The 19,875-nt window shown below is 39.5% G+C and overlaps 1 protein-coding gene across 1 annotated transcript; it reads right to left on the reverse strand.

Annotated features, from left to right (window-relative positions):
- Positions 1 to 5,699: 5,699 nt before the first annotated feature.
- Positions 5,700 to 17,964, reverse strand: peli2 (pellino E3 ubiquitin protein ligase family member 2). The gene is made up of 6 exons (XM_041972277.1): positions 17,677 to 17,964; positions 12,738 to 12,867; positions 10,592 to 10,693; positions 9,015 to 9,212; positions 8,635 to 8,823; positions 5,700 to 8,491 (listed from the first exon to the last, which is right to left on the reverse strand). Exons 1-6 carry the CDS (start codon positions 17,751 to 17,753, stop codon positions 7,913 to 7,915), a joined length of 1,275 nt encoding a protein of 424 aa, XP_041828211.1. The 5' UTR covers positions 17,754 to 17,964; the 3' UTR covers positions 5,700 to 7,912.
- Between the last annotated feature and the right edge of the window lie 1,911 nt (positions 17,965 to 19,875).

Consider the following 19,875-nt stretch of genomic DNA (forward strand, 5'->3'; position numbering starts at 1 on the left):
CAAAAAGTATCAGATAATACCTGAAACAAGATATGCAAACTCATAAATGTCTCACAAGTGTCCATATTTTCCAGGTTAAGGGGTAACTGTAATAAAGAAATTGCCCTATTGAACTGATAATAATCCCAGCCCACCATAAATGAGTCTGATCCCTTAGTAAATTGAGCCCTCAGTGAGGTGGAGTGGTGTCAGCACCTAACCAACTCTCAGATGGCTCTCTAATCCTCCCCTCCTTCTCACCACCACCCTTAACGTCTAATCAGTCTTGAACACACATATAACACTTACACCCATCTGACACACAAACCAAAGTACTCACCCTTCCTCGCACTGGGGCTCAGCCATCTCTTCAGCGTGATGTCACTGCTAATCCAGGCTTGGTTATCCGCTGGGCTGCAGTGCTGGCAGACGGATGCGGGGAAGAGATGGAGTGAATTTTGGGAGGTGGATGTGGGGGTTGGGGGAGTAATCAGGCACGTCATAAAAATCACCATTTTCATTACCCTCTGCTACTTACAAAAATGTATAGCATATGCATGAATGCTCAGTGGAGCGTTAATATGTACACATATTGGAGCTCTGATTGGAAAGATAAAACGCAGCTGCAGGCACATTCACAGAGGCCTGTAGCTCCTCGTAGAGACACAGAGGAATCATTAGAGAGGCTGCTGGATTAAGCACATCCTCCAAGCTTACCCCCATGCAGCCACAGAATGCAAGGCCTTTTTATTGACAGCTTGTCCAAAGAGAGGAATTACCCACATGGCTGAGGCTCTCATTCCATATGGCACCACGCTATTAACAAACATTAGTTGACTGTAAAAGCAGATGTATTAAATTCATTATCTTTTCAGATTGTATGTGAGGTGTGTGATTATGTATGTGTGTGTTTGTGTACCAGTGTGTGTGATTAGAGAGTTCTAATGTTCCAGCTCTGGGGATTTGCAGCATAAGATAAAAAAAAAAGGAGGGGGAGGGCATTACTGGTGAATTGTGACGGTCCATTGGAGCAAAACTGTTATTTGAAATGCAGTTGAGATCTTTTTATGCTAACAATCAACATATTGTCTCATATATCTGTTGTGTCTTTTTTTTTTCTTTTACTCAGTGCCTTATGAGCAGAAACAGCAGAGCCATGCATGAGCGAGTGACTTACAAGAGCACAAAGTGAAATTCCATCTATTTGGCTTTGTATTTTCCTCTCTTACCACATATCTGTTCTAATCTTACCTTAAGCATCCTTAAAATGAGGTGTAATCCAGTTAAGCCTTTTTGAATCTGCTTCAGAGCCATAAAACACCCATTCATAAACATTACCCCAAACATTTTCAGCTAAACAGTTGCAAACCAACAAGATCCACTAACAAAAACGTACATAATACAGACAGAAAGACTAAAACTAGTGTTTGTACCTGTAAAAAAGGAACTATGTTTAGCTGACTTTCTCTTGGATTATATAGAGGCAAATAAATCAAGAGGATGACACATATTCAATAATTATATGATGAATATTGTGCTGGTAATACAGAGGGGTCACAGCAGTTCAGCACAGAGGTGGACTGAATAATAAGTGCTAAATGGATGAGTGGGAAAATTATGTGAATTAAAAAAGTATTATTGTAAAGAAAAGCTTACTAACAAACATGAACTGATAGGGTAAGGCAAGCATACAGTCCAACAAACATAATGAAGACTGATTTAACTTTCAAAGAAATGTATTTTATAAAACTATAATCAGGACCCAAATGTTAATAAAGAACTGATAAAAAAAATACAATTAATACAACATAAGAGTCAATTATGACAGTTGTCTGAAGCAGCCCCACATCCTCTATATATCCTGCTCCAGTTTTAAATCCACAGAACTGTGTTTTTATTAATTTCTCTGCTAAAACATCTCCTAAAAATGGGTAATGTCCACTGGGTAAGCTTTGTTTCACTGTGTGTTTGCATGTATTGTATATTTTTAGGCTAGTATATATGTGAATTTGTTGGTTTCATCTGTGAAGCAAATAATAACCATGTGGGGTTTATTTTGTTTTTGTTATTTTTTTTCTTTTACAAGTGATAAATAAATTATCTTTCTATTATAATTCTGTAAAATGGACATGTAGTGAGGCCTTGAACGAGTGAATAAGTCTTCAGACAGATTAACTCTCCTCTGTGATCCTGTTCTCATTACAAGAAGCAGGGGACTCAAACACACATAATAACAGGGCTGACTGCTGTTCCTTTGTAACATGTGGCTACCTAAATGATCCTAAATAAGATAGATGACAAGGATATGGCAAATCATAATCTGCATTTTGCACAATGGAACATAATAGTCCATAGAGAACAAGGGACAACACATGGAGCTCACGTTTCCATCGCCTGGAGCAGCACACCTAGTCGAGAGCAATTAAAATGAGAGGATTCAATTTTGTCAAACACCAGGAAACTAAGATAAATCTTGTATCTCATTTTCCAGTGGAGGACACTCCCTTACGTTGCTGCTATCATGTTTGTTATGGTGTTTTTAAGACACAGCTGGCTACTGACAGAGCAGGAAAAACAACCCCACTCCCCAAATCATGGTAATCCCAACCATTTCAGAGAGATGCAGGGGTTGGAGAGACGCAGAGTTGGGTGAGACTGAATAAAAGACAGTCTCAGACTTAAAATTTTACCAGAGCAGGAGGGGTTGAGTGAGACAGCACGCCACTGCATGGGTTCCATGTGGGAGCAATCCACTTATTTGAACTGATAAAGATTTAATTAACACAAGACTCTGCAATTACTCCATAATTAAAGTAATTTGTCCTCTTGTTTGGATGAGTAGGCAAGACGCCACATGTTCCTCTGTAAGAGCAAAAGAGGGAAAAAAGGACATGAGGTGCTTAAAGAGGGAAACTCTACCCCACTTTTCCAAGAGTTCTTTTCCAAACCTCTTTCCAAAGCACATGTTCTAATGAATGAGCTCCTCTTAGCCTGCATTTGTTTGCCTTTTATTTGACAACTCATTTGTTATTCATTGAGAAAGTAATAAGCTGAGTAGGCTGAGTACAAAGTATCATCAAGAGCCACATGAAATAGTAAATAGGCCTGATATAATCATAATCCTCTTCCAACTGCACTGCATACAGCTTTGAATTGTGAGGTGCTACAGAGTTGGCTGCAACCTAAAGCAGGAAAATAGAAGAAAATGGGATGATTTTGAAGAAAAAGTGACAGCCTTGTTTCAGATGTCACTTCTTGAGATGAGAATAAAAGTGATGGACCCAACTTAAAGCAAAATATGAATGCATCTTGATGGAACAAGCCTGCTTAAAATATAGCAAATACCCACAAAAGACATAAATAGTAAGAAATTAGCAGCACTGTCCAATATGTGCGACCATGCTGTGGCAGTCCAATTTGCCTGAAGATAAAAAAAAAACTACTGCCAAGATTATTATTAATAAACCAGGGAGACCAACATGTTTTGTGTGCTGTTGAGGGTTACATGTGCTGTAGAGCACTATCTCTTATTTGCAGATGATGATCTGCATATAATTTGTCTGAGTTACATGCAGAGTAATTGAGGTAAATATCACAGCCTTCAACTCGCCAGCTAAGGTGCCCTACTGATCGCTTGGCACACAGCCTGCAGCCACCTGTGGCATTTCTAATGTTAGGTCTCAGGGCAGGCAAAATGCAAAGGTTGAATTCTTGGAATACTGAGGTTGTTCCTTGCTGTTTATTGTATTCCAGCCTACATTCTCCTGGTTGTTGTCAGGTAAAAACCTCTGTGATTTCAATGAAGACTAACTGCTCTAAAGGAGCTAATGCTAACCATGAACATTTTTAAACTGCCACTTCGTTACTAAGGAGGTGAGACTTTCCATTCTACTTGTGAACTGATTTTCCCCAAATTTAATCCATAAAGGTGCATTTATTGTTCAAGTGGAGCAGGTGAATACAGATATAATGTGTTTTCTGTGACTCTGAAGTCAGGTGGTTATCATGTAAAAGAGAGGTAGAGTTCAGGAATGATGCTTACACATTTTTGAATGAGTCTAAAAAAGCTGCAAGATATATTTCCACAAATATTTTCAGCATTTGTATTTCTTTTCTTCCATTTTCATGCAAGCACCTTTAAAAACAACAGTGAAAATAACAGTTCACTTAGTGAGGTACTATTAATTGATGTGCTATGACTTACAACACGTTATAAAGGTAAACATTTAAGACAAATGTCAATATTGTGTTTTATGCATTTTCCCCACAGTTGCAAGAACAGTAATAAAGTTTGATCCTGTAGGATAGGCCTTTCTCTTGTGTGTTAGATGTTTTATGTATCTAAAATCCAAATGGGAACTTTTTGGAATAATCATAATGCAAACAATGTTTTTTAAAAAAATCATTAAATAAAGACAATCCTGACTCTGTGAAAAGATAAGCAAATAGAAGCATAGTTTATGTATTTCTAAAGAAAAAGTAAAAAGAAAAGTAGCATCTGTGCTGCACATCGACCTTGCTTTTTCATCCTGGAAACTGGTATACTAAAAAAAGTATCATTCCACTTTATTTGCATAACCCTTCTCTGCTTAAGGCAGGGGAGTGACCGAATTGATCCCAAAATTACCATGCTGTCACCTTCACTGTCTCTTCTGTCATTCAGAAAACAGGCAAGTGTGCAGACATATGAACCCATTTCACATTTACTGCAGAAATGTTAATTAGGGAGCATGGCATCCCACAGCTACAGTCCTTTCCCAGCGCCTAACTGACATGTTATGTATTTAAATCCCTTTCATGTGTCCTTATTATAGACATGAAGTCGCATGTGAATGATGGAAAATGTCATATTTTTATTTAATGCAAATAAAAAAAGCTAAATATTGCAAACAACTATGTATATTTCAAGTATTTCTCCTGCATCATGTGAGGAATTAGGGAAATGAACGTGTTTTTAATTAATTAAACTGCATAAGCAAAGACATGCAGTATGTGAAAGATTCTTCAGTAAGACTTTTAAATATATAGACAACGTGCATCTCCTGTAGTTACTTAATTGCACGTATAGGGGATTGTCATTCATTTATAGGCGTGCCAATTTAGATAATTCTGTTTCTCATGTTTTTGTGTGATGATTTGTACACATTAAACTTTCATTTCTCTGCTCTGCAGCTACTGGATGCCTCAGGCTCAGTGGTGTGATGGGCAGAGCCACAGCGCCAACAGCTCTATTGTTGAGGAAATAGTGCCCTCCTGTGGCTTCAGAGGGAAAGAACTGATGAATGTGTACAGGAGAGAGGGATAAAATCCAGGCAGTAGTCTAATGCAAAGATTAGGCTGATAAGATAAAACATGAAATGTGAACAAAGCATACTTCAAGAAAATTATCTGTCATATCTGAAGGAGGTGGAAAAAAAATCACACTGATATAACTATCAAAATCTAGTCATTTTGGCAACCAAGATAGCATAGGGAAACACACAGAAATGATGACACACATATGTAACTATGATTAAACATTACTGCTGTGCTTATGGTGTGAACACAGCATAGACAACTGGAGTTCAAAGCCAAAAGCTGAAAAAAAAAAGAAAAAACAAATCCTCTTCAAATGCACAGAACCTTTTAAATCAGTGGATCTAATACCCTCATGTCCCTGAGCATTAGCCATGAGTATAAAACACAAATTGTCATAGAGAAAAGTCCAACTCAGTGCAGGCTGTTTTTCAAAAATATTTTATTCTCTGCAAATGAGGCATCGGGAGCATCAACGTGTTCTATGGCTTATGCACAGAGTTCCTGTAGAAGCCAAATTCATAGAACAAGCCCTTGGGTGAACAGCGAGCCCCACCCATGTTTACCAAGGAGGAATGTTTGAGGCAGCTACTCTGCAGCTATTACAGAACACGGTCTTGAGCAATGGGCACAGTGTTTGAGCTTAAAGTGTTAGAAGGGAATGCTACTGAACAGAGTGAGGCTTAGTGCATGACCTTGCATGGCAGTTACATAAAATCTGCAGAAAATCAAGCAATTACAAAGTGGTATGGAAGAAGAGTAATGCTGCTGACTTTTCAAAGAATGCTAAGAATGTTTCTCTGAGGAAGGAACCAAAAAGGAGAATATCCCACCAGTCCACCACTGAAATCCCACCTTTTTTTAAATTAATTTTTCATGACAACTAGGAGCCCTTAATTATGGTGGATTTGCCCCTCATCGATACCTAAATAACTTTACATTAATGCAGCCTGGAAGGAAATTTGAATGCTGTGATAGGAACATTACCCATAACATCTCATTTTAATGCTCTGTATATATATATGTATATTTATGGGCACAGTCTGGTAAGCCATCCTCACAGAAGAATGCCCAGATTTGTCCCAGATTTCCCAGTTCCAATTCATCTGCTACTTTGTTGTGGACAACTTGACTCATCTGCACACAATGGAACTTACTAAATTTGTCATGGAGCGCAAGAACATCATTGTTTCCATTGAGCTACAGAACAGCCTTTACTGTAATCCAGAGCTGTCAACATTCCATCATAGCAGCAGTTTGGGTTTAGGATTGTTTCATCTTGCATGTGGAGAGAAAAAAAAACAGCTCCTCCTTATATTTGGTATAATCTCTGGATGCTGCAGAGAATGTGCCCAGGGTTGACAGCGAACAAATCATTGGATCAGACCCAGCTCGGGATAAAGCTAAACAACAGTGCAGAATGATTACAGTACATGTGTGGCGCAGGGATGCCGCTGCTTGCTAGCAAGCAAGTATTGCTGATGCAAACAGTTGTAGAGCCCCACTGTTGCACTTCCCTGCAAACAGGTCTTCAGTTGTAGTGAAAAAGCAGGTCATATCATTTGAGCACTACCACTAAGGAGAGTCTATGTGCTTAATTACATTCATTGAAAAACCCTGCAACCTTATTTTGATTCCTGTGTTGTCTCAGAGTTTTGGGTGGTGGGTGAGCTCATACAAAGGGGATCGGGGTGAATTGATGAAAGGCGATTTAAACAGCCCAATGGCATCCACACAGTCCTTCCCACACACACTATCATCACACATCCACTCACAGATTCTCACACACACATCATAAATGAAGGAGAAAAAATATATTAACATTTGCATTACTAAAGAGTACAAGGGCCTCAGAGTAGTAAAATACCACTTGTGTCAAAATCCATGTGGGCTGTCAATTCTTTATGTCTTCTGTATGCAAAATTATCAGTCTTTACCTTCAACAAAATATATTTCCTTCTCTATGAAAAATATTCCCACAGGTAATTGGGATTTGAGGCACTGGATGATGTCTCTGTACACAAATTTCAGTTTGGTAAATGAAAGCCTCCTCTAGAGAACATGATTCAGACACCATTTGGAGATGACGGCCATGAGGCCAATGGGGAGCGTTTAACAAGTTTCTCCTGGCTTTTCTCCCAGCCAACAGTCCAGCTGTCTGGCTCTGTAAAACTTCTGTCTCAGGCCCATTAGGAACTGAACCATGTTTCTCACTTCTTTGCCAATAGAGCTACACCTGCTCCATGTTTATGCTTCAGTCTAAATCAAGAGTAAAATCTGTCAGTCTGATGGTAGGTATTGTTGCAGGTATTGTAGTTTCAACAGCCCAATGCTGGAGTATTGTTTAAAACAGCTGGATGGCAGGACAGCTGAAACAGTATTTCATTCTCGAGGACTCAGGCAGTTGTGGTTCAGTGTGCTCCACAATTTGTATATCCAAACAGCCAGAAGGGCCCCTGAACTATCTGTAATGGCTCTTAGTTGTGCAGAATCCACAGTAGGTGACCAGAACTTCAACAGACTTATTCCATTTCACTGCTGGGTTACACAAACAAAAGAAAGCACAAATAATCTGAATAGTTTCACAGCATGTTGGTATTCATGTTAGATCTTCCCTGCCAGAGCAGGACCCGTCAGCTCAGTCCACAGGATCCTGGAAGATTAGCTTGGAACAGCCCTGAGTGAGGCTGAGCTGGGTGGCACAGAAGGGGCAGGCAGCGTGGAAAGCATGCGTGCCGTGGGGCAGAGGGATCTCTGACCAGTATTTGACTGACTTTTCTGAGCACACATGTCCGCATGGCACAAAGGCATGTGTGGGTGCACCTGTATCCACGTAGAAGGCTGGCTCGCAGCCCAGCCACAGAGGAACGTAGGGTCCAACCACTCTGCACATGGGACACTCTCGCTGAGTGTTGGGTTCTTGCTCTGAACGGTGGCCCCAGTTGTGGTGACCGTGCACGTGGCCACATGCCAGGTAGACCCAAGGCTGCTTGTCCTCTAGGAGTGAGAGAGCTCGACTGCGTTGAATGCTGGGAAAAACAAGAGTATTTAGACCTACAGGACACTGGGGTCGTGCTGCATTGATCTCCTGCCTGAGAGCTTCCAGGTGCTTCTGGGTGGGAGTGTGAAAGAGGCCCTCTGCAGTACGCCACAACAAAGTGGCTCCACACAGATCCACCAGGGAGCCATCCTGCAGTATGTTGCTCTCAATCTCCACCTGCAAAGAATTATATGGCAGACACATGTTCAGTTTCAATTTACAAAACAATAACAATATATAAAAAAAAATATCATAACATGTATCTGGACATTCACTTTACATGTACTATTAACATGAACTACATGCTTGAAGCTACGGACCAGTTTTCCTGGGGTCTGTGCTGAGCGGGTCTCTCTCAGCGTATAGACATCTCCACAAACAGAAATCTCTCTCCAAACGCCAGGCTTGGACTCTTCTGTGAATCCCCCTTTGGGATGCATCACCAGCACTCCATTTGTTGTTAGGCCGTCCATGTGACCATCAGGATTTTTCCATTTTGCAGCCTTTTCCTGTAGCCATCACAGAGCACAGATGTTGTAAACTTCTGCTTCCTCTTTTTACATAATTCTGCATGATAAATAAGTGCATTTCTTTGGTTTAGATCTAAAAGTATGCAAAAAAATATATGTAATCTTAAATTTCAAAAGCAGCCTAAGTAGAGATAATGTAGAACCACTGTGGAACACTAACTAGTAATTACCCCAAGGAAGATGTTTTTGGAAGAGTCAAACCCGGCTGCATAGATGCGAGCGGTGTAGGGAGGGTTGCGCTCACAGACAACTCGGCACGCAAAGCGGGAGATGGTGCTCTGTGTGATCGGGGTCTCTTCCCCCTCCTGGCCTCCTGCTATTGTGTCAGTTACCACAAAGTCTATAGGACTCTCAGTGGACCGCCCAATCTGGAGAAAAAAGGAATGATATAAGTATAATAAATAATCAACATCATGCAAAAATTTATTTACTGACATTATTTGGATGTGGATTACTACATAGCTGCATCACCTCTCCTTTTAATCATACTGTGAGTGATTGGGAGGGGAGGAGAAAAATTAGTGGAACTAATTGCAAAAACATGTCCCACTTCAGTTCAATCAGTAGGGCTTCCTTTGATATATTCGGCTCTTTATAAGCAACCAAATACTTTTAGTGGGTGACTGTTTTAAAATGTGCAAATACTATTAAGTGTATATTACCCATGCTAGAGTGAGCTGATACCAACCCAGATGGGTCACCTACTCTTCAGTTTAGAAGATGTGATGCCCATCATTTCTGATTCATCAGACCTCAGAGCAGTTTCTGCTTCCTCGCATCTCTTCTCAGAAACAATAACTGCATTTTTGCATCTTACACATATGTTTTTGTTTTAGTTTCCACCTCAGTTTTCTTCTTGCCAACTTCTGCTATGATTTAATATTTTTTGTTACTTTTCTTAAACATGATGCAAAGTCTAAGGAACATATTAAAGCGGCAATGTCTCCATTAAAGCAACACAGCGAACCCCACTGACCTTTTGTTACTCCTGTTCCATTTTTTTTTATCTCTTTTCTGTTAACTTTAGCTATTTCAATCTAAACATCTAGTTGTAAAGATTTGGAAAACTGTTGTATTTTGATTATAGTTAATGACATAACTTTTTTGGAAACAGGTTGGTATAGATTTTGACTATAAGAGCTGAGTTTTAAGCACTACCACAGACTCAACTTGACAAAAAAAGTCTTTTTTAAAGAAAAATGGCAACAACAAGTAATTCCCCTTTCATTTCCTCATTTTTCACTTAACTGAAATTGCTTGCTGTGTCTGTTTCCAGCATTGTTCAACAACACATGGACACATTATGAGGCTAAACGTAAAGCATGTGTCCTTCTTATCATCACCTCCCGACTACTTATTCAAGTTAATGCAACAGGCCGAGCATAGCTGACGTCACACAGGGCACATACACTACTTGAAGGATTGCAAAAATCAGTAAAAAAAATAAATATGTCTGTTTAGTCATTTTTTTAATTTTCACTATGTGTCCCCTGGTTATAGCAGCTGAATGTGACATTAAGATAATTTGCCCCATCACATGTGGCATTAAATTACAGCTATTTGGATAATAGCCTATGAAGGAGTAAAAATAACAAGAGCAAAAACTATAAAACAATTTAAATACATTCCCTTTACCTTTACAAAACTAAAATGGCTCAGTAATGAAAGTAACAGTTGGATAAAGGTCATTTAAAAGCCGTAGATGTACCATTCTCACAGCCAACATTGTAACTGAACTGACATTTACCTGAAACATGTCTGTGTCTTTATCATGGCAGTACTCCACCACCACTGTCTGGTTCCTGGACAGTGTGTAGGAGATGCTGTGTTGGCCTTTAGAGTTCACAGCCTGAAATATGACAATTCCGTATTAGTTGTTTATTACAGTGAAATACAAAGCTAAAAACAGAACTACTCCATAGCGTAATTGAGCTTTAAAAAAAAAAAACAACCAAAGCAGCTTTTTCCTTTGATGTCTTGTTTGTGGCTTTTACACTTGATCTGAGACTATCACAGATTTAACAACGGGGCCTACACTTTAAATAAAAGTCCAAACCTCCAAAAATAACCCTAACATTAAAATACAATGTGTTAATTGATTATTCAGTCTGTGATTTAAGCACCTTAAAAAAGTAAATAGTAACTGTCCTTATTAATAATATTTGTTTTCCAGCTCACAATTAAGCAAAAAATTCCCCTAGCTATATATATATATATATATATATATATATATATATATATATATATATATATATATATATATATATATATATACATACATATATATATATATATATATATATATATATATATATATATATATATATATATATATATATATAATCTCTTTATTGTGTTACTTAAAACCATAGACTGGGACAGGAATTTCTACAAGAGGAACAGAAAGAGTCTGAGAAGTCACACTGCCATGACAGTGACCGTAAACTGCCCACTGGCCCCAGTTAGCACAAGCGTGCCAACCAGCTGAGCTGCCAGTCAGTGTACTGAGAGAGGGTGGGTTACAAGCTCTCATCAACACTTAACCACATGCCACTACCATCCAGCTCTTATCTGCAAATTCCATTTTCCACACATCCCCCTGCTTTGTCACGTGCAGGAGGGAAAGAAAAAGAGGCAGAGAGAGAAAGTGGGTCATCAGAGCTGCCACGCTCTGCTGTAACAGACAGACGGAGACAAATGTCATCATCACATGCAGTCTTGACTCGACTGTGCAGCTATATACAAATGCTGCCCCACCTGTTCAACAGCTAAAAGAAGTTCCTACACACTCCAAGAAGGGAGAAGTGTATTTATATAAACACTGGCCTGCTCCCTGACTTAAAGGAGTCTAAATAAATAAGGTTTGAATAAAAGGCTGGCAGCGGCATCTTGGGAGTTTCTCATTATCTGTCATGAACACCAGTGTGTGCGCAGACACGTGAGCTTTCCCTCACAGCCACAGAGCATTCTCAGTTTATTTCGTTGGCTACAGTGCGAGGGAGCAAGTGTGGGCTGAGAGACGTCCTCTACATTGAGATACATGTCTTTTTTTTATTTTACTCCTTTGGTGTTTGGAGTAGCAGAAAGGGAACAGTGGCAAAAGAGGAAGAAGCTGAGTTCTAAACAGCCGTTGACTGTTGCGCCACATCCAATGCAACATCATTTTCCAAGAAAGCTGTCTAAGAAAGATATCACTTATTCATCATCTAAAGGAAAAAAAAGAAAAAAAAAACTGCTGACAAACTTTCGGTTTAAATTCCAGTTAAATAATGGACAATATCAGCCGTTAAAAGATCTCTGACAAAGAAACTCCTCTAAAACGTTTATGAGGAGTCAAGTTCCACAAGGTGATAGTAACCCGAACCACTGGCCAAATAGCTAACCCAGTAGCAAATGTCTGAAATAATAGCCTTTAGGAGACGCAGAGGTAAGCACATCCTTGTTTAGCAGTTTCGCTTTGGAACCAAGAGAAGAATGTAGGAAGGCAAACGTGTAAAACTGGACCAGCCTCACTGGTGCAAAGAGAAACCATGAGGCCCAGCGCGGAAGTACAGTTATTGAACTGGAAATGTCAACATTAGGGTCTGCCAACAATAATGTTAAATGCTCAGCAGCACGTTCCGTAAGCTACTAAAACCACCAAAAGGCTCTTCTGCTGCTTCAAGATTTTCCTTGAACTGCAATTCCACCTTTACTGCATTCATAATCTGAATCTAATTTAGAGCAACTTTACACATTCAAATCTACCTAAGATAAATACATATCACTGTTACATATTCACAGGCCTTTATACTTTTTTTCCCCCTAAATGCACTTCAAAAGACAAGCAGACAGTTCTTCATTCCTACAGAGAGTCTGTTCACTAAATTGCTAATTCATCCTTTGTTCTGTACCTTGCTATCCTGGGGTGTGTTGAGGATGTGCACAGTGCTCGGTTTAACACCATTGGCTTTGGTCCTCTTGTATAGCGCAAATCTGCTTTTCCGTCTACCGCGATCTCCATTGGGCAGAGAGCCATTGTACCTGTCACAGAGAGGGTTGGGGTGGAAGTAAGGACAGCAAATTCATGGTTATTTATTCTTTTTTTCTCCCCCGGATAAATATGCAAACAGTTTTTGTAGCTGCAAAGACACGTGTGTAATGAGATTTACAGGCAAAATTCTTGTAATCATATAACAAGTACACATGGAGATTTAAAAACATTTGTGTATTTTCAAAGGGAGCTTTTCCACACATTACATCACTGGCAATCTAGTACAGCATATTAGTAATCTAAGCGTCACCTTGGAAAATGTTTCTTATTACATAATGCACTCTGGTGCATGTGATTTTAGCAAACTAGCAATGTGTAAACTGCAGCTGTTCTTTTGCTCTGGGTCCCTGGCATAAGAATATTTTAAGATGCTCGTCAGGCTTGCTATCACTTAAGGAACATCCAGTCTGGGTGGCGAACTCACTCTCATGACATTTTTCTCAAAGCATAATTTTATAGATCTCAGTTTAAAAGCTTCACCAGAAAAGAAGCTGAAATCTGTCTCCTCTGTGTTTCCTGATCATTGAATACCGGATTCTAGCTTTGCCCTTCAGTCTGCTGTGAGGCCCCTCGCCTGGGCTGCTCCTTGTGAATGGAGAAGCCCCTTCCGGTAAGACTGGTCCTCTTTCTGTCCACCAGCTGGTTCCTACAGCTGGGAAACCCCATGCTCTCCCCCCATCCAACACACAGACCTTCTGTCACACCCTCACATATAACCAGTGTGCTAAACAGCCACTTTGTAGGACAGAAATATTTATATCCAACACCTCAACTTTGCTTACCAATGCATCTGAGGTGATTCTACTAAGCACAATATAATCTGACTTTTCTCCTCTTTGTTTCAACATAAAAGCAACAGAGCTTCCTTCTGCTTCTCCCTAGCTCCCTCCTAAGCTAGTCCACCTGTCCCATGTCTCCACACGGCTGGCCAGGCATGGAAACACATGGTCCCAGTCAGCACAGAGCACAAAGCTGGCCTGTAAGACAAGCCACCCACAGAGAGCTTCAGAGGCACTGGATGATTCTGTGGACAAACTACATCTAATACACTGACATAACGGAGGTGTAAAAGGACTATATAACAGTGTTAGAGTTTTATATATTGTTTGAAATACCACAAACAATGTTCCAACATCATTGTATTAATACAATGTATCAGTGTTATGACACCTTCCCCAGAAGCTGGGTCTATATGTTGTTCATATATATATATATATATATATATATATATATATATATATATTCAGTCTATATGCTGGCTCCTTGCAGCTAAATGTTGTTCATTATGCATACAATTAGACAATATGCATCTAAGCTTTGGTTTACCACAAATTAATTTTAGTACATAACACCAACCGAGCTCTGTAAGAAATGCTACACATCCTTTTCGTTAATTCATCGTTGCACTGAGGAATAATATTATGTCATCCAGGAACTACCACCATCACATTAGTTAGGACAGGCTCTTTAAAGCAGAGCTCCAACTAATTGTGATCACTTTCCCTTTTGACCTGTGCCCGACACGCAGCGGATTTACCTTCCAATACTCAGGAGCAGGGATTAGAAAACTGGCGTATCGCATATCCTCCAGGGTTGTGGTAAGGAGCCAACAGTACCTCCTACCTCTTAAACTAACATGAAAGTCTAGTGTTCAAAGAATGAGGAGGAAATATGCTGAGTAGCTGTAACACTCATTGTCATAACAGGGATGCAAAGACAGTCTTTAAGGGTCACAATAGATAGCACAAAATAAAGCACACACAGCTCTTCTTCTTTAATGGATAAAATTTCTTGAGAAAGCATGATGTCACAACAACCACTGGACGTCTGTACCAAGAATAAGTTGATTTGTACACTTCCTTAATTAAACCGTTTTTTATGGCAAATCTAGAAAGTTTAATCAATAGGCCTAGTCTCTGAGTCACAATGAACAGAGGAAGCTCAGGAAAGGCAAAGTCTGAGTCTCGATCAATCCATCCTTTCATTTCCAAGATACCCATGCAGCCCCTCTCACAATCCCCTCCGTTCACTGACCAGCACCAAGCCAATCCACCCCAGCAGAGATGGGGAGGGCAGCCATGCAAGTAATAAAAGCCACCTCGGTCATGGCAACAAACCGCCGAGGGAACTGCTGCTCAAACAAGCTTTGTTCCATGCTGTCAGCTATCTTGTCTACCATCGGTTTTATCAATGGGATGTGATGTCATGGCAGTGATTATACACCCGTCACATCTGATTCACATGTGTCTTTATGTCAGGAGAGAGAACAAAAGTGCCAGCGTCAAACATGCCACATGCTTAGCCTGGGGTAATAAGCAGTCAGCAATACTTTTTATCCCTTACAATAAGCAGTGTGGCTGTACACATCACTATTCTTTCTATGTTGACCTTTATGCAACTCAGTTCAAGTACTTTAAAATTATGCAAAAATAAAACAAAAAACACACCAATAAATTATGTGTTTTAAAAACTTCCAAGTGAGTTGCAGAACTGGTGTCTGATCACTGAAGAACACAGAAGATAGGAATGACGCAGATGTATGAAAAATCAATTAAAACCATACCGTTTGAAGTTTTTCTAGAACAAAAGTTAAAAATTAGACATGGTAGTTGTTTTAAAACTGTTTTGATATAAATAACACAGTAACAAAATATTTTAGTCTGTGGCAAGGAGACATGAAGTAGTAACTTCCTGCTTTTTCTTCGTTTTGATGCATTACCTATGGCATTATATAACCCAGTTTAGGACCAGGTTCAATTAAAAAAGAAGAAAACATTTGCAATGCAAGGGCCAACATGATACCTTGGCTAGGGCCTTTCTGTGTGGAGTTTGCGGGCTCTCTCCGGGGTATTCTGGCTTTCAGCCACAGTCCAAAAACATACATGTTAGTGGATGTTAATTCGTGATGCTGAATTATGCCCAGGAATCAGTGTTGTTTGTGGTTGTTGGTCCTGTTTGTCTGTGTGTTGGCCCCTGATGAACTGGAATCTGTCCAGGGTGTACCCTGCCTCTCACTTGACAGCAGCTGGTATAGACTTCAGCCCCCCCGTTTTAGATCAGATCTGTCTGATCAAACAGATAGTCAACAAGTCTGCACAGGCATTTAAATTCAACTCTGTTTGACAGAAATTAAAACTTATAAAGATAAAATCAGTTGGTCACTGATTCAATTATCCATATGATTGATGATTTAGATAACATTCTTTTGATAACGTACTAAACAGTGATCACAGTAATCACTGGCAGAAATGTATGTGTTAATGCTGTAATGGCATTGCAACAAGTTAAGAGGTATACAAATACAAATCCAGTATTACAAACAATAAGGCTGCTGTTTTTAATATACACAGTAATATGAGCTCAATAAAAACAATATCTCATGGGAATTTGTTATATTGACTAGACCAGAAATCTTGTATTACTTTTTCAGGGTGCAGGCACCTTTATGTTTTATTAAACTAATTATGGCTAGAATATAATGATGGGTACATACTGCATACTAGGACACAAAAAGTTTTTCACCATATTTCACTGTACGTTGGATATGCAGTTGACCAAAATTTCCTGACCAGGATATCATTTTAGACTTTTTAAAAATAATTATTTAAAATAATTACTTTTGAAATTGTATGTTTAATATAACTTATTTTGCACTCAAACTAAAGCCTGATGTTATCAATTATGTCAACAGGCATAATATCATGTTACAGAATATATTAAGTGGGGAGAGTACAGTGAAACCTAAGGATGGACAGAGCTCATTCTTTTTGGGGTTACTAGTCACTGAAATAATATAGAAAATAAAACCACTTTGATTTTTCTGATGACCCAATGGAAATCTCATGGTCCCAGTTTTAGAATCACCAGTCTGTACACTATAACCCAGTTCATTTTTCACCTCTGACTTACACGCAGGCATCTGGCCAAAGACACAGGCACCCCGATTGGACTGTCTATTATTAAATGTTTAACTTGAGCCAAGAACAGTATTTAACAAAACACACTGATATTTACAAATAGCACACACACATACATACACAAAACACTTTATTTCTATAGGCCACTTTCATTACTATCCTGATAACAGGACTTGTCACAAGCTTTAGTGAATTTAAATTGCTCAGCCTTTTAAATTAGGAAATGCAAAGTGTGCGTTTTGGAACTGTTAATTGCAATAACAGAGTGTGAACCGAACCAGCCCGCTGGTTGTGCAGTTTGAGCTTGTGATAGCAGAAAAGGAAGAACCCTGGGGGCTGGGGGTGGGGGCCATCACGACTTCCGAATTCCTGTAACCCCATGAATCCAACTTCAAGGCAGGGAGAGGTGTAGCGATTAGAGATGCTGAGTATGAGATTTGTTATATTCGGGTGACTAAAATAGTCCCGAAAGTATCTTTTGTGGTGAAGTCTGATCTACGCAGGTTTGTTTCAGTCTCTTATCGGAGAATGAAACATCGTCACCAACTCGAAAACGAATATGTACACATTTTTGACTGCGCACGTGTCTGATTTGTGTAATAACGTGAGCTCGTAAAATTTCTTAACTGACCGTTTCCATAACTATGCCTGTTGTGTCTTGGTTAAATCGCGATCATCGTTGTAAATAAAAGCAAATTACTGCTAATCGAGTCCGTTTTCAAAGACTTGCCGTCCCGTGGCTAAGTTAGCTAAGTAAGTGCTATCTTAGGAAACTTCAAAACGATCAACATTTCCTCTCTCTCGTTCTCTTGTGGGTGTCTATTAAGCTGATTTGAAAAAATGTGTCATTAGTAAAATACGTATCAAAACAGTTAAACTTACCCCAGTACCACCAGCTCCCCGTATTTTACTGGGTCTTTGGACGGGGCGCAGTGCTCCTCTTGGCTTAAAGAAAACATGAGGCTTCTGGCTTCGCTGTGTTACGTTAGCTATACTGTAATAACAGCGGCTTACAAATTGCCAGACTTCCCTTCAAATAAAACGAAGCGCGCCCATTTCATAATATAAAAGGATGTGTGTCGGTATTGACACAGATTAAATTTCTGTAAAGTAAACTGCCCCAAACTTCTTTACGACGACATCGCGAAACGTAACTTGCTTGGCGGTTGAATCCGCTCTAAAGCTGATACAAAAACAGCAAGGAGCTGGGCCGGAATGTACCATTCGCTTGTTCTTTACTTTTTGTAGGGTGAATTTCTTATTAAGTCTGTTTCGAAACGGTGTGCCTGGTCAGTCTTTGCTATCTGCCATTATTTTAAGATTAGAAACTGATGTGTAAAATATATTTGGAGTTTTGTAAAATAATTATTTTAACGGAATAATCAAATTGAGTCTATAAAATCACTGTCGAACACCCTTACAATGTTCATGGATCGCACCTTCTATTATGTAAACAATGAGTACAATCTGGGAATTCTTAAAGCGAAAATTCTTTTTCTGATTTGTTTATTTTACATGTTTATAGGTTACATCTAAGTAAGTGTTTGAATAATTTTGTCTTTAGATTAAAAAATTTAGAAAAAAACAAGCTTAAAAAATCACACGTTTTAATGAATATATAAAATGCATAGGTCTAAGTGAGCCCATTGACGAGGGGGATTGTAATAGTGGAAAACACACGGTGAAAATAATCCCCTGCTATGTTTCCTGGGTTGAAACGATTTTGAAATCAGATTTAGTCCGTGACTACCTTGAGCTCTTTAAAAGCTTTATTTCATTAAGACTTTATTAACGTTTTTTTTTACATGTGATTGATTATGCAACCTAATGACATCACTTTATGCATGCTTAGAAATATTATTTTCAAAATGATAACTGCTCCATTGTGGTAATTTTGTTTTCTTTCATTTTCTGGAACTGGCATACAGGTATATGCTTATTTGGCCTTATGTCTTATCAGTCATTGGCTTTATAGTCAGGTGATAAGACACAGTTCAGTTTAATACTACAGACCTTTGTAATTTACGTGACTCAGATACTAATGCAACTAAAGTGCTGATATCAAGCTTTCATGGTCACCTTTTCTACTGTCCCACATTTAATTGTGCTCACATTTTTCGAATTAATGTGCCTCTTCTTCACTTCTGTCTGGCAATCTAATCAACACTTTACTACCCTTGTCTTGTTTTCACAAGAACCTGTATGGCTGAGGGTGTCCCCACTGCCTCAGGCTCCTTCAGTGGCCCCATTACCTCTGTAATTACCACCTTCTGTTTGAACTGGTATTTGGTTTCAAAGTGCAATAACATTTGACACAAAAACAAAAAGTAGTCGAGGGTCACTGGGGTCCATGGAAATACTTTGAGCCCCACCCTTATGTGCAACAACCAAGAAGCTGACAGTACAGTAGGTTACAAGTTTTTTTTTCTTCGGTTGTAAGAAACAGCTTAAATATTTGGCATTTTTCAGTTCTGTTCTTAGCTACACATGCTTGTCCATTAATAGCACAGATGAGTGAACTCCAGCTTCTTCGGCAGTTGTGGAAAAGCATCAAGCAGTATTTGGCCCATAACTACAAGGCTCGGGGCTGCCCTTAATGCTGTGGGTATAATGAATGTTTACTGCTCTTCAGTGTCACTGTTTCTTTCTACTTTGCTTTCATCCACTGGGCATTGTCTGTGTAACAGAGCGCTATAGTTTTTTTCTACATCTGACTGACTCACCCACACAAACACACACAGCAGAGTTGGGGGTGGGGATCAAAGGCTCTCCAGCACATACCACGCTGATGGAGAGCAGATGCAGGGAGTGGGCTGCCTTGCTGAAGTTGTGCTGGCATAGTGCAAGTGCAAATCTATGTTTAGGAGGAGGAGTCAAGTGTTACCAGGCAAGGAGCATGCAGAACAGAGGCCTACTTCAACAGGCTAAATTGCACAATTGAGGGACTGTGAGCAGTGATGATAAGGGAAGCGCAAAGCTCATGTTAACTTCCCAGCTGCCTACTGGTAAGCTTTACGCATAAGAAGTATGACCTCAGGCAGCTTTTTTTCCATGGGATTTTCCCACATCTTTTATTCTGCG

Source organism: Melanotaenia boesemani, chromosome 20 (assembly GCF_017639745.1).
Source record: "Melanotaenia boesemani isolate fMelBoe1 chromosome 20, fMelBoe1.pri, whole genome shotgun sequence".
Classification (NCBI taxonomy): domain Eukaryota; kingdom Metazoa; phylum Chordata; class Actinopteri; order Atheriniformes; family Melanotaeniidae; genus Melanotaenia; species Melanotaenia boesemani.